At 46.5% G+C, this 13,826-nt stretch overlaps 1 protein-coding gene across 5 annotated transcripts in view; it reads left to right on the top strand.

Moving 5' to 3' along the window:
- Window positions 1–13,606, top strand: part of LOC144770299 (N-acyl-aromatic-L-amino acid amidohydrolase (carboxylate-forming)-like) — a 370,744-nt gene extending 357,138 nt beyond the window's left edge. For all 5 annotated transcript variants that reach the window (XM_078654826.1, XM_078654980.1, XM_078654905.1 and 2 more), the window contains one exon: window positions 10,824–13,606. In XM_078654826.1, coding sequence (XP_078510952.1) covers window positions 10,824–11,021 — 198 coding nt within the window. In that variant the 3' untranslated portion in view covers window positions 11,022–13,606. The remainder of the gene's footprint in view (window positions 1–10,823) is intronic.
- Window positions 13,607–13,826: the final 220 nt, after the last annotated feature.

Below are 13,826 nucleotides of genomic sequence, written 5' to 3' on the forward strand. Positions count from 1 at the left end.
GGTTTTTTCGAGGCAAGGGAAGCAGAGTCAAATGAAAATCTGGATTCCGTGGCTAAACGAGCTTGCAGGTCAGGCATGGACAAATCAGTGGGGTATGTATAGTCTGTCTCATCAAGGTTAGTTCCTGGTAAATTATTCAATAATGGACTGGAAACAGCAGGTAATTCGATGGCCACCTCAGGTTCATTATTAGAAGCAGTGGGCATAATTGAATTTCTCACAATGGAAGGACAGGAAACAGCTGGTGTCATGCTAAGAAGAATCGGCCACTCTGTGTATCTTGACATTGTCAATAGAAATAAACCTGTTTTCCTTACGACCTGGAAGTGGTGGTAAAATGACTGTTCTTGTGCCCTTCACTCCAAGCACTGGGACTGGAGCTCGATAGGAGGGACCAAACTCTTTCTTGTTGTCGATCTTCTCCCGAACCAGTTCTCCAACTTGGGGTAGCCAGCCAACTACCGGGATCTGCAACGCATCATCCGATGTGGAGGGCAAATGTTCCTTTGCAAGACTGTCTCTGGTCTTTTGTAGATTCTGTAAAACATTGCAATGTTCATCTGCGTCAAAGGAAGTGGCGCGAACCACAGAGTCTAGACCGTCAAGGTCAGGGACGTACATCTTGATGCCAAAGAGCATTTCGTATGGGGTCCGCCCACCCAGAGACCTTCTAGGGAGATTATTAAGAGCACGCTGCACGCCATAGAGGTGAGCCAGCCAGTTTCTGCCAGTGCCTATAACTCGGGCTGTCAAAGATTGCTTTAAATCACGGTTCATTCGTTCAACTACACTATTACCCTCAGGTCTGTAGGGTGACGAAAACTTGACTTGGACCCCCATCGAAGTCATGGCATCCTTATACGCCTTAGAGGCGAAAGCCGGACCCTGATCCGAATGGAAGGTACCACAGGCAAAAATCCCTATAAAGATACGCAAATCTCTAATGACAGTCCGTGAATCAGCGCTGCGATGTGGCCATACCCACACAAAGCGTGTGCATGAGTCAACTGCTACTAAGATGTACTTATACGCAGTATCAGATGAAAAAGGACCGCAGTGATCTAAATAAACACAGCCTAGTGGTTTATTAGAAATGTACAACTGAGTCTGTGGCGGACGCGTAGCAGTTGAAGGTTTAATCTGCTGGCATATGTCACAAAGAAGGACATAATCACGCGTCTGTTTGTACAGTCCCCGCCACCAGAAACGTTGTTGTAGTTGCGTTACAGTGGCTGAGACGCCCGCATGCGCAGACGCCACACCTTCATGAGCCGCTGTAATCAAGTCTGTTCTGCGATCCGAGTTGGGAATCAGCCGTTCCCCAACATCAGGAATTGTCACAAAAGGAACCTTTTCGGGACTTAAGTGGTATTTATACTTCGAAGGGAATCCCGCAGGATGTTTACTTCCCTTCTCAGAGGCAGCAATCGCTGCCAAGATGTCGCTATCAATCTTGGTTTTAGACCTAGTAACTGCTGCAACTAAGTATGTAGATACTGCTGATTTCGCTGCTTCATCAGCAAGCGAGTTGCCAACAGCGTGAACTCCTACGCGCTGATGACCGAGAGTATGAATCACATAAACGAGTGGCAACATAGCCTTAAGCTCTGCCACTCGAACCCAGATCATTTTATGTTTTATTGTGCTACCCTTGGAATCATGAAAATCATTTTGAATCCAAAAGAACAAGTTTTCATTGTAAGACTGGACACAGTAGTAAGAATCACTTACAATTAGAGTAGTAACACTTGGATCTGCGTACTCCAAAACTAGTAAGAGAGCACGAAGCTCTGCCAATTGTGCGGTGCAATCGCCCAGGGGCAACGTGTGCACTTCCCTGGAAACGAACTCATCATTCAACATAGCACCGACCACAATGGCGCATGCGGAAACGTAGGCATGTTTAGAGCCATGCGCAACCTGCGCCGACCCATCAGTGTAAATGATGCAATGGAAGTCCTCCAAAGGTCGCATAGCCAGAGGAGCAGGATGAACGAATTCATACTGCAAGTACTCCTGCGACCGTAAGGAAGCGTCAAAAATAAACATGACATCCGTGGATGACAATGACGCTGCCCACTGAATCCACCGAGGGTGCAAAGCCTTTGAATTCGGTACACTGGCTTTCGTGACTGCCTCCAAGTGAGGACAGGGTGTTACCACTAGCATGCGTTTCCCCTGAGACAGTGCTCGTTCCTTTAGAATAACCATCTGTACAGCAGTTAAAACCTTTTCTACTGTGGGAAACCACATCTCAGCCGAAGTGTACAAGTGTGACTTGTAAGCAATAGGTACTGTGTCACCTTCATTAAAAGTGAGGTATGTGAAACCCACCGTCCCAGGAATTATTCTTATTACCAGGTTGGTGTGGTTATCACGAGTCAGTAAATATTTAGAAGCGAGCAGATCAGCCTGCAAGGATTGCAAAATGGCTGAATGCTCAGGCAGCCAGCATGATTTTGAGAAAGTTGGTTGTATCAAAGCATACAGAGGCTTGATACGCTGGGCATAATCCGGAATGTAAGTTCTGCCGAAATTCAAAAAGCCCAGTAAAGACTGTAATTTTTTCAGAGTTGTTGGAGCGCGCAATTGTGCGCACTTCTCTAAGAAGTGAGGAGCCAAACCTCTACCTTCATTGTTGAGCTCATAGCCCAAAAACAACACTGTGTGTTCTGCAATGTGCGATTTTGCAAAATTAAATTTGTAACCCATGTCTGCAAAGGTACAAATTATGGAATTCACTCGACACAGATGCATCCAAATTTCGTCGTCTGTGAGATAAATATCATCCACATAAGAACATGCATCCGGATCGATTCCCTCCAATAGTGTGACTATTCTGGAGGTGAAGACCCCAGGACTATTTTTGTAGCCCATTGGGAGTCGCCGGAAGCATTTTTGCACCCCAGCGGACGTAAAACTTGTCCATTGGGAGCTAAAGCCATCCAGTCTGTGGGCATAAAAACCATTGGAAATGTCAAGCGTTGTCTTGAAACGCTTACGCACTAGACTATCCACTAGGGCAGAGCCGTGAGTATTCTGTACTGCACAGTTACGGCAATGCGAGTTCAAATGCCGGTAATCCAATACCAAACGATACGATCCGTCAGGTTTGGTCACAGTAAAAAGGGGATTATTCATTGGTGACACACACGTTTCAATAACTCCCTGATATTCCAATTGTTCAAGGATTTCTGCGACGGCCGCTTTAGCTTCACGCCGTATGGGATATTGAGGCTGAGGCTGCGGCTCAGACCGCAAAGGAATTTCGTGGCATGGGGACAATTTGTCCCAACCACATTGGTTGCGGTAGAGAGCCGGTGCAAGAGCCCGAGCCCACTCTTCTGCAAAATGCTGCGCATGCTCAGTCGAGACAGTGTGCGCGAAACTGGGAAGGATTACCTCCTCCCCTCGCGGCGCTGCGAGCACAAAAGGTGGGGGCCAGTCAGCCTCGGAAAGCAAAATGTCGTACGTAGACGAAAGGTTCTCCCAAAATACCCCTCTGACAGTACGCTGTATGTCACCTTCAATTAACAGGACAATTTCAAAAAGTCTTTCAGGGGGAGCTAATCTCGTATCAGCTGTTTCTATTACAACAAACACTTCAGTCGCTGTCACCCTCAGTAGTGGACGGAGCGCCTCTCTGACTATGGTAATCTCCGCCGCGCTGTCCAGCAAGGTCAGAGCCCACGTCAGATTCCGAAGCCGCGTTCTCACTATCTGTGGCATATCTATGCGCTGTTAAGGCCGCGACTTTCTTCTTCGCAAACTGCGGACGCTTAGGCGTAGAATCCTCCTGCTTCACTGCGCCGTCCGTCTGGCGGGACTGACCACGTCCTTGCTGGCCACCACGTCCACGTCCACCCCCTCCTCCACCACCGGTCTTCTGGGCCGATGTTTCCTGAAAGGAACGAGGAGAGCGTTGATCAGAACCCTGAAAACGATCAGGTGATTTAATCATCGCGCGATCGCGCAAATCATAAACTCTGTCTGCCGGCGCAGGAGCTTGTATAGCAGGAACAGAATCCTGAGTTTGCCTAGTCTGCTTCCCCTGTGTTTGTTTTTTAGGCCAATTCTGTTTTTTGGACTTGGGCTGGACATCTGTCACTGCAGATTGTCCCTGAGGTTGTTTTTTATCCTTCACTGGAAAATATTTCAGACCTCTACTTGTGCGGCCAATTGTCTTATAAGCGGCCACCACAATCTTTGCTAACTGGCGGGGTTTGTCGGCATCGGGCAGAGCAGCCAAAGCATTCGACACCTGAAAGTTAACAGCATCTCCTTTAACATTGGAGAGAATGAGATCACTTACAATCTCAAAAGAACCACACAGGCGCATACCCAATTCAACCGCTGCCTCTGGACCGTGATCATTCTGAACACGTCTAATGATTTCAGGCAGGGCATTCATAGACGGGGTGCCGAAGCACCTCGTATAAACTGCCGCAAATGTTTTTCCCCAGCTTTCACAGTCAACAAGTTCAGGAGTTATATCCTTCGGTAGAGTAATCGTTAACATTCGATGTTTATCAGCAGGAGTAGAATTCGGAAAAACCGCCTCCAGTTGATCAAACTTCTCTGCTAGCCAGAATGGGAAGTCATCGTTGTCAACTGGACGCGCACCAAAAACCGAATTAACCATCACTGGATTGAGACGCATTCCGCCTCGTTCCATGGGAGCGGCCGCACCCCCCTGGGGACCACCAGGAAGATGTCGACCGATGTATTGCACTAAAGCACGAATCACGGAAATGGAAACAACATGCAGCCTGCGTATTTCTGCTAGGGTACAAGCCCCGTGATTCGGGTGCGGGGTAAAGCCACCCAACGCAGGCCAATTTGTACCTGGAATTGAGAGTGGACCCAACCTTGCAGCGGACAAAGAGTGGGGAAGGGCGCCATCAAACCAAACCCGATGCTGCCAATGATCAATAGGTATTTCCAATGCCCTGTACGGCGTATATTCAGCCGGGACATCCGAGGCGGTGTAGGAGTGGAACAAACCAGAATTAGCGTCCACAGCCGGAAACGTAACCCAAGAGTAAAACAACTCGTAAGGAAACGCCGGATCTGCACATACCACGAAAATCACAGCCATCCCATCTACTGGGACTTGGTACGTCTGAAGATGGTTGCGTACCGCTACGCGACTATGCTGCGCAATAGCCACCGCCGCCATGACAACACTGGAAACAAGAAAACACAAAGAATACTTTGTAGCACAACTGGGTAGTAATTCAAAGAAACCGTTTAAGAAAGAATCAAGCTTGAATAAAGACCTATTTCAAAAAATAGGTAGGTTTCACCGACACCCCGTTTTCCGGAAACGGATGTGAAGGGGTTAAGGCATGAACGATAAACTACTCGAGTGTCATGATATAAGACCACCGAAACCGTTGGGCGCCATGTTGCAGGGTTTCTGTACTCACACAGAACTGTGCACAGAGGAGTGGAACCTCGGCAAATTAGGGTGTCCCAAAACTTACCTTAGCAACCAACTCACCCCTTACCGAGCTAGCTACAGTGTCTCATTGGACATATCAAACTGCCAATGTTTAGACAAACCAGAACATGAACTTACAGTACCTCAGGGTACGTGGGACTCATGAACACTCTTTCGTTATATTATCATTACAAACCAGAACATGGAGTAAAGAAGACACATGTGCATTTGAAATGTTTATTTACTAATGCCGTCTTCTCAGGCGCAGTATCTTAGATAATACAAGTATACTTATTATCAGTATCAAAATTACCAGCATAGTTACTAAGACATAAAAAGCGAATGGTGACAGCATGTTAACATGCTGTAATGAATAAGAGTTAACAACACTTATATCTCACCCTCCCTAACACATATATTATATTATTAGCTAAGAAGGTCTCTTTGGGTTGTTTTAGGGCGGGCCCATACCTTAGTGTCCTAGCATGCAGGAATCACATCAGCATACACCAGCTCTCTCTGCATGTGCACCGCATCAAGTGTGTTAACAATTCTCGTGCAAAGCAATATCAATCCCGCCTCAAGCCCAATTTGGCAAAGGCTGCACTTGTGTTATGACTATGAAGGCGTGGAGATCAGACCTCATAACAATACCATATCGTGTTGCTCCTGAAACTTCAGCACTCTCCGTGCAGACATGGTTTATTAAACAAAACTGATATCAGAGCAATAACATATTATTCTCACATACACCACGGCAAACCACTAGGTTGAAAGCTAAGTCAACAATTAAGGGTCGTGTGCAGAAGTTGCAAGAAAGGAAAAATGGCGTTTAAATCTCAAATGTACCTATGCTAACTTAACACGATATAAGGATATATAGGAGCTATACAACACCATCATATCCCTTAAAACGTACGTAGGTGATGTTATTAACATAATTGGGGGCAAAGAGTTGGATTTGAGATACAAGAAAAGTAGTACTAGGAAAACTATTTACATCACAGAAGATGAACCCTCAGATCTGGGAGGGGCGGAACAAAAGAAATTAAGAATAATGACATACCTAGAACGTGATGTACACAGGAGTGATCTGGAGAGAAACAACAGTACTCGAATAGCCGGGTATGAGCGGTTGAACAAAAGAATACCACCATATAATGTCGAAGTGGCATGGAAAGGAACTGCTTGGAGTGTGGAATGGGAAAAAGATTTGGTTATGGACAAACTCAAACATGGTACTTATAAAGAACTTGAAAGGAGAAAGAATTTGAGCAAGGAAACTGTGAAGGAAAAAAGTGAAGAAGTTAGGAAAAAAAGGAATGAGTTAATTAGAAAAGCTAAATGTATGGTAACCTCAACTAAAGGAGTAAAGGAGGAAAGGAGTAATCCCATTCAACACAATTTTTGGAAAGAGTGGCGTGTAAGTATATGGAATGAGAACATGTCCAGTGGTTCAGGGTCGGAGTATGGAAATAGACCCGAAGTGAGAGGATGGTCAAGACCAAACAACGATGATGTAAAAGTGAATGAGGCCAGTGGTGTTACAAGGCGCAGACGCAGTGCAGTCTGGTCCAGGAAACTACCCAAGGAAAAGACCTTAAAGTTATTATCATTCACCTGGATGGAAGTGATGTTACGAGGGAGAGAAGTATGGAGCACAATAGTAAAAGAGTTCCCTAGTGTCTAGGAAGACTAGGAGGAGACTATGGAGGAGTGTAAAGAGGCTCACCATCTGGTTCATGGCCCACTCTTCGAAGTAAACTTATGTACTGACAGGTGGCTGTCTGGCATAGCGGATAATCAGGAGCTTTAGGTATCTCTTTGTCCTGCAGCCACTACTGTGGCAATTCATGTTTCCACATTGCACTATGGCCTGGTCCTTGGTTGGCCAACACAGAACCTTTAACTTTTGTTGATAGCAATACCTTTTGTGAATTCTTAACTTAGTTTTACTTCAAGCCTGATGTGTGGGCTCTTTAGGATTTGTCATCGGGGCAGTCTTTCCTCCCCAGTGTCTACATCATTTCCGTGTGGACAGTCACTTATATTATCAGGAGCTTTATGCCTCACAGTTATTTGTTTTAGTATTTAAGGGCTTGGGGTGGATGGGTAGTTTTGGGTGTCTTGCCCTTGCTTTCCCTTCCTTTATTATATATTTCCGGGAGAGTAGGGGATTCAGAGTCACATATTAGTTGGTAGGTACGAGGGGGCGGTAGAGAAGTTAGAGCCTTTGTCTTAACCCCCCCCCTCCCGTCTCTTTCCTCCTACCCCCCCTGCCAGCCCCTGTTGCTGTCCAGGGTTCCTCCTTCTACATTGTCCCCGGTGTTTTCCGGGGCTTGGGTCCACCTTGCAGGACCCGCTGTTATGCTTGTTTTCGTTTTTGCTCTTATCTTATCCCTTTATGCTTTCCTAGTCTTTCTCTCTCTTACTCACTCTTTCCATCTTCCTTTCCTCATCCTCTCTTCCATTTATAGAGGTCCCCTGCCCTTTTCCCCTTTACCCTGTGGCCTCCCTTGGGAGGATGATGTGTTGTAACTTATCTCTTGGTTTCGTCCCCTTCTTCCTTCCCCCCCCCGTCTTCCTCCCTCTTGGTATGGCCCGTTATGTTTCCTGAAGGCTGCAGTAGAATGTTCAGTTTGTTATGATCCTGTCAAGCAGGGAGCACCAGTGTTGAAGTAAACTGAATAAACGTGTTGGAACCCTTCTGCGTGTGGAAGTTATTACTACACTATGTCTTTTTCATCATATGTATTGTACTCGCCGGGCTCAGCCCATTTTGTACCTATAAAAATACAAATTTGTTGTTAAAAAAAAGAGAGTTCAGATGTCAATCACTCCCACTCACATGCAGGATCTGGGTGAGCCTGGAAAAAGCAGAATTGCAGGTATTTTTTGCAACATGAACAGCATTCACCATGAGAGATTTGACATTTTGTGAATGTCACTCATTTGTACAGGAACAGATTCTTGGAGATAGCTTTCTAGAGTAGATTCCTTCAAGTCCATTTTGCCCCTGAATCACATATAACCAGCAGCAGTTCTTGGTTCTCACAGCATCAGGGTAGCTGCCTGTGTGAGTCTGCACTCTGGAGGGCAAGCCATGTGTATATCTACAATTTTCAGTTCTTTGGGCTTGAGAGCAGCACATGAAATGAGTGTATTTCTCCATGCTCACCACTAGATGGCAGGACACAGCATCGTTACAGTGTTCCATTCTACATGATTCAATGGCATACCCGTAGTTTTATACGTTTCAAGTAGGGTGTATATAGGGTTTTCAGTGGGTACTGAGACGGGTCCCTATCGGGCTCTCCATTTTTGCCCTCAGGGTGAATAAAAATCTTTCATCTGTAGCCGTGGTACCCTTAAATGCCTTTGGGGTAACTGCAAAGACACTTGTTATAGTTATTTGAATCTCATAATTTCAGAACTGAAGCATTTTCAGTATTATATACAACAAAGTCATAGTTGGTGCTTAATTAGCTTACGCAACTAACAACCATTGACAAAGCGAATTGTCCTGGCTTGTTGTAGCTGTAATGTTACTTCTCACATTAGATTTTGGATCCTAGCTAAGCCAGCAGCCAGGGAAACCTAGCCAACCTAGGGCTATCCAGGGTGCCCGACTTGCGTGGCTCTCACCACTTTTCACTACCCAGAATGCCTTGCAAACATCAAACGTTGACTATAAAAAACACATTTTCCTCACATATCTGTGATGGAAGGTTCTAGAATCTTCAGAGAGCCACACCTTCCTTGCACCCAGCATTTCCCCAGGTCTCCCAATGCAAACGGCAGGGGAAACACTTCCCCTGCTCCCAGGGCTGAAAAAAAAGAAATCCCACTGCTGTATATGGTAGAGGGATTTCCTGTACGTGCACACAGGACGTAACTGTCCCAGGCCCTTGGCAGTGTGGCAGGCCGGAGGACGGAGCCCAGGGTGAGAGCGCCCACCCCGGGGCCTGGAAGACCCCGCTCAGACTTCCTGGACCCGGCTGCTCAGTGGAAACCTTCCAGGGTCCGCAGGACCCAATCGGGTGCACTCTGCTATGAGGCAGGCCCAAGGACTGCAATCAGGGTAGGTGGTCCTCACCCCAGTGCCCACTGGAGCCCCTGTCCTGGGCCACGTGGCCGCTGGCTGAGAACCGCCAGACCACAAGTGGGTCCTGGGTACCCTGTCCCTAGTAATCCAGTGGAAGGCTACCCTTCTTTCATGTAATCTGTGTGCACCGAGTGACAGAGGGGATCGAAGGTGCGCAGGTGTCCGGCCTTCTGGAGCCCTGGGGGGGCTCAAGGAAGCAAATGAGCCCCGATTTGGACTCCCAGAGCTATCTGGCCATCTGGCTGACCCCCTAAAAAAGCATGGCTACCCTGCGGCACAGGTGCTTGGAGCACCAGCTGGGGCTCAGGCATAGGGCTGCGAGGAGGGCCCTGACTGAGCTCCTATCAGGGGCCCGTAGGCACCTTATCATGCAGGCTAAGTGAGGGGATCCCGTCCTGAGCACTTGACGTTGTGGCAGGTCTGAGGATGGAGCACGGTCAGAGCCCCTGGACCAGGCCATGAATGTGAAGGCTCTCTGGGCCTAGAAAAATACTGTCACTTGTTCTACCATTTTTGTTCCCTTAAATTTTGGACCCAATCCCAGCCAGCACCCAAGGCACTTAGCCAACCTAGGGCTTTCCAGGGCGGGCTGACTTGAGTGGCTCTCACCACTTTTTATTACCCATAATGCCTTGCAAACCTCACATTTTGACTATAAATAACCCATTGTCCTCACATATCTGTGATGGAAGGTTCTAGAAACTGCAGAGAGCCACAAAACCTTGCACCTTACATTTCACCAGGTCTCCTGATACAAATGGCAGGGGAAGCCCTTCCCCTGCTCCCGAGGCTTAAAAAATAATGAAATCCCACTGCTGTGTACAGCAGAGGGATTTCCTGGACGTGCACAGATGACGTAACTGTTACATCCTCCACCCACGGCCACCATGGCGGAGGACGTAATCATTACATCCTTTGCACAGAAAGGGTTAATTACATCAGCCACACCCCTTGGAGAGACCTCGCAGTTTTTTCATCCCACTTAACGCCATGGGTGCATAGATGTAGGCTCTTGGACAATTGTAAGATCATGGTGCAGCATGAATCCCAACAGCCACTCTCTGCCCAAATTAGTTTAGCAATATCAGGCAATGTGGATGGAATCACGAAGTAAGGAAAGAATGGCGCCCTAGGATTGGAGCATGAATCCATCACTTCCTGCTGCACAAACTCTTCGATTCTAATCCCAGCTCATTTAATGACGAATCTCTTTGCATTTGACTTTAGGCACACAATTTAGGCAGAAACTAATCTTACTTTTTGTTTGTTTTTCAGGACAAGGATTTCCTTCCTCTAAACCCTGGGGATCCCATCTTCCAGACCCTGGATGGGTCTGAGGTCATCTATGAAGGCGAGTCGACCATCTACCCTTTCTTCATCAACGAGGCCGCTTACTACGAACAGGAAATCGCCTTTTGCAAGTCCAAGAAGAAGTGGATTTCTGTCCCTGCCATTCAAGCACAGCTGGACTAACTTGGGAGTTGTTGCAGGGGTGGGGAGAGGCCTCCAGCCTTTTAGAACAGAACAGGTCCTCTGGGGGGATACATGGGTACTTTGGGGCACAGGAATAACGAAGAGAGCCAAAGTGAGAGGATAGCTGTAACTAGTCGAAGGGAACGAAGACCTCAAAGCTTCAGACCAAAGACAAGAGACTAGGAGGATATTGATGGGAAGCAGTGCTTAATTTTGGCCGGCGGTTCCAGTGCTCGACACCAGCACTTATTTGTCAACACCCCTATTAGAGTCTGCCACAGAGTTGCGCTGTTTGCCCAATATAGAGATGAACACAACAACAGTTGTTCATTAATTAAATATACATTCAAATCACTAACACTTGCAACCCAAGCCATTATTATAGCTCTGGGGGCCTGGTATAGTCTGAATTCTCACACTTGTAGGAGTGTGGTGGTTAGTATTTGTGTGTTGTCACTGTCATTGGCAGCACAGGCAGGGGCAATGGGTGGTGCGAGCTACAGGGGCATCATGACGAGGGCCCTGGCACTCATTGTTGTACAAATTAAGCACTGACAGTGCTTAATTTGAGCCAGTGGTTTCCAGTGCTCGGAACCGGCACCAAATCGTCAACACCGGCACTTATGACACTCTACCACATGATGGTGCTATTTTTCTAACATAGAGACAAGCACAACAACAGTTGGTTATTAATTCAATATACCTTAAAAATGCCTAATAACTACCCTCCAGGTCACTCCTGTAGCTTTGGGGGGCTGGAGTAGTCTGAATTGTCATACCGTTAGGGTTTCATGGTTAGTAGTTTTGTTGGTTCTGTCACAAGCGGCGTTGACAGGAGCAATGAGCTGGTGCAAGATGCAGCGGCCTCCTGACGAGAGCCCCGGCCTTATTTTTCCACAAATTAACCACAAGTTTTACCGTACAGTACGTGCAGAAGCGGGCATTTGGAAAGCTCCTCACGAACATCTTATGTCATGCAAGCAGATCCTCGCATGTAAGGAGTTACTGATCGCCCAATTGGTGTCCCGCAGGACTGACCCTTTTCACCAGATCTTTCTTTTGCTTGCCCTCACTGAAAACAACAGGCAAGAGGGCAAAACACAGAGGAAATTCAGTGAAATTAAGACATGTTACAACTCACAGAACATTCAAAAGAAAGGAAAAAGGAGAGGGATGGGGAGAATGCCCTCAGAAGAAGGGGAAGAATGGAAGCATCGTTGTTTGGAGAAGAGAAATGCTTGATTTGCGCCTGTGTAGGCCGATCGTTGGTACCAGCGCTTGTTTATAAAAACTGCCACATTATGATGCCAGTCCACCAAAGAGTGGCACTGTCTCCTTTATTTTAACACCAGCAAAGTTTTTAATTGTGCCATATATTTATAGTTTTAAAAAAACACAATGGACTAGTGGGTCTAGTCCATTCTTACAACTCTAGTTGGCTTGGAATACTGCAAAATGTCTCACTTATATGAGTGTGGTAGCTAGAAGTAAGGGCTGGAGCTGGCATTTGGCAGACCTCGAAGGGCCAGCGGATGGTGTGAGCACCGGCGGCTTCCTGAGGAATAAGCTGCACCCTGACCCTTACTTCTTTTTTTACAAAGACACCCCTGTTAAAGAGACATGAGGGGGAGGTAAGAGCGGATGGCGAGAGTAGCCTGAAGAGACATGAGAAAGGTGAGGTGAAGCAGATGAGAGGAACTTGAGGAATGTAGAAGTTGAGGGAATCATAGCAAGCAGGTTAGAGAAGATACATGGATGAGGAAACAACAAAAAACAGATTAGGAGAACCTAAGGACAGGAGGAACCAAAAGGGACTTGGGTCTGATTTAGATCTTGGTGGGCGGGTTACTCCATCACAACATTGACGGATAGCCCTTCCGCCATAATATAAATCCCATAGGATATAATGAGATTTCCATTTTGGCGGATGGGACATCCGTCACCGTTGTTACGAAGTAACCCGTCCGCCAAGAACTAAATCGGGCCCTTATTTAGTAATAGAATAGAAGGGAGAACTTAAGAAGAGCGAGGAAGAAAGCGAGGGAGCCACAGGAACATAACAAAGGGAAACAGGAAAGACATAAAGGGAAATATGAAATGTGAGTAATGAGAGATGAGGAACTCTGGGGCAACAACCACAGGGTACAGATTGGTTATGCGTGTGTGCTGCTGTTACGTTATCACCGGTATCGACTGGAAAGGCAACTTTGACAATTCAGAATGAATGTTTCTGTCAATGGTATTTAATAAACTGCAGTTAACGATGCAAATACTGTGTGAAATGAAGCTTGCGACCTATCGCAATAGTTGTCGATGACGGCCTCCATGATGGAATGGTTTACAGGCCATTGAAAATAACACTGATGCACAGTGTGTTGGTCACCACTGTGTCCAGTGGCATCAACCTGATTCACAGGCATAACATCCCCGGAAGCTTGCTCTTCAGTTGAAAGAAGGAAATGGATGAGACGTGTCTCCCATGTAAACAAGCATTTGCAATGCAATAGTCTCGCATTTTTAGAAACTTTGACCTATTGGTATTGTAAATGACAATGCCTTTTATGATTGCACTTGTTTTTTATACACAAAATACATGGCATTTCTAGCCCAAAATACACTGTTTCCAAATAGATTGGGGTAAAAATACTAACTTTTGCACTCAGTAAGATTACATCAGACTGAACAAGTTTGTGACTGGTCAAAGAGGGTCACAGACTTCTGTTTGAGGTGACCTTCCATCTAGTTTTGTTGACCATGTTAACATGGTACTTATTGAATATGTGTGCCAGCTCTTTGCAATTAGCG

Source organism: Lissotriton helveticus, chromosome 1_1 (genome assembly GCF_964261635.1).
Source record: "Lissotriton helveticus chromosome 1_1, aLisHel1.1, whole genome shotgun sequence".
Taxonomy (NCBI): Eukaryota; Metazoa; Chordata; class Amphibia; order Caudata; family Salamandridae; genus Lissotriton; species Lissotriton helveticus.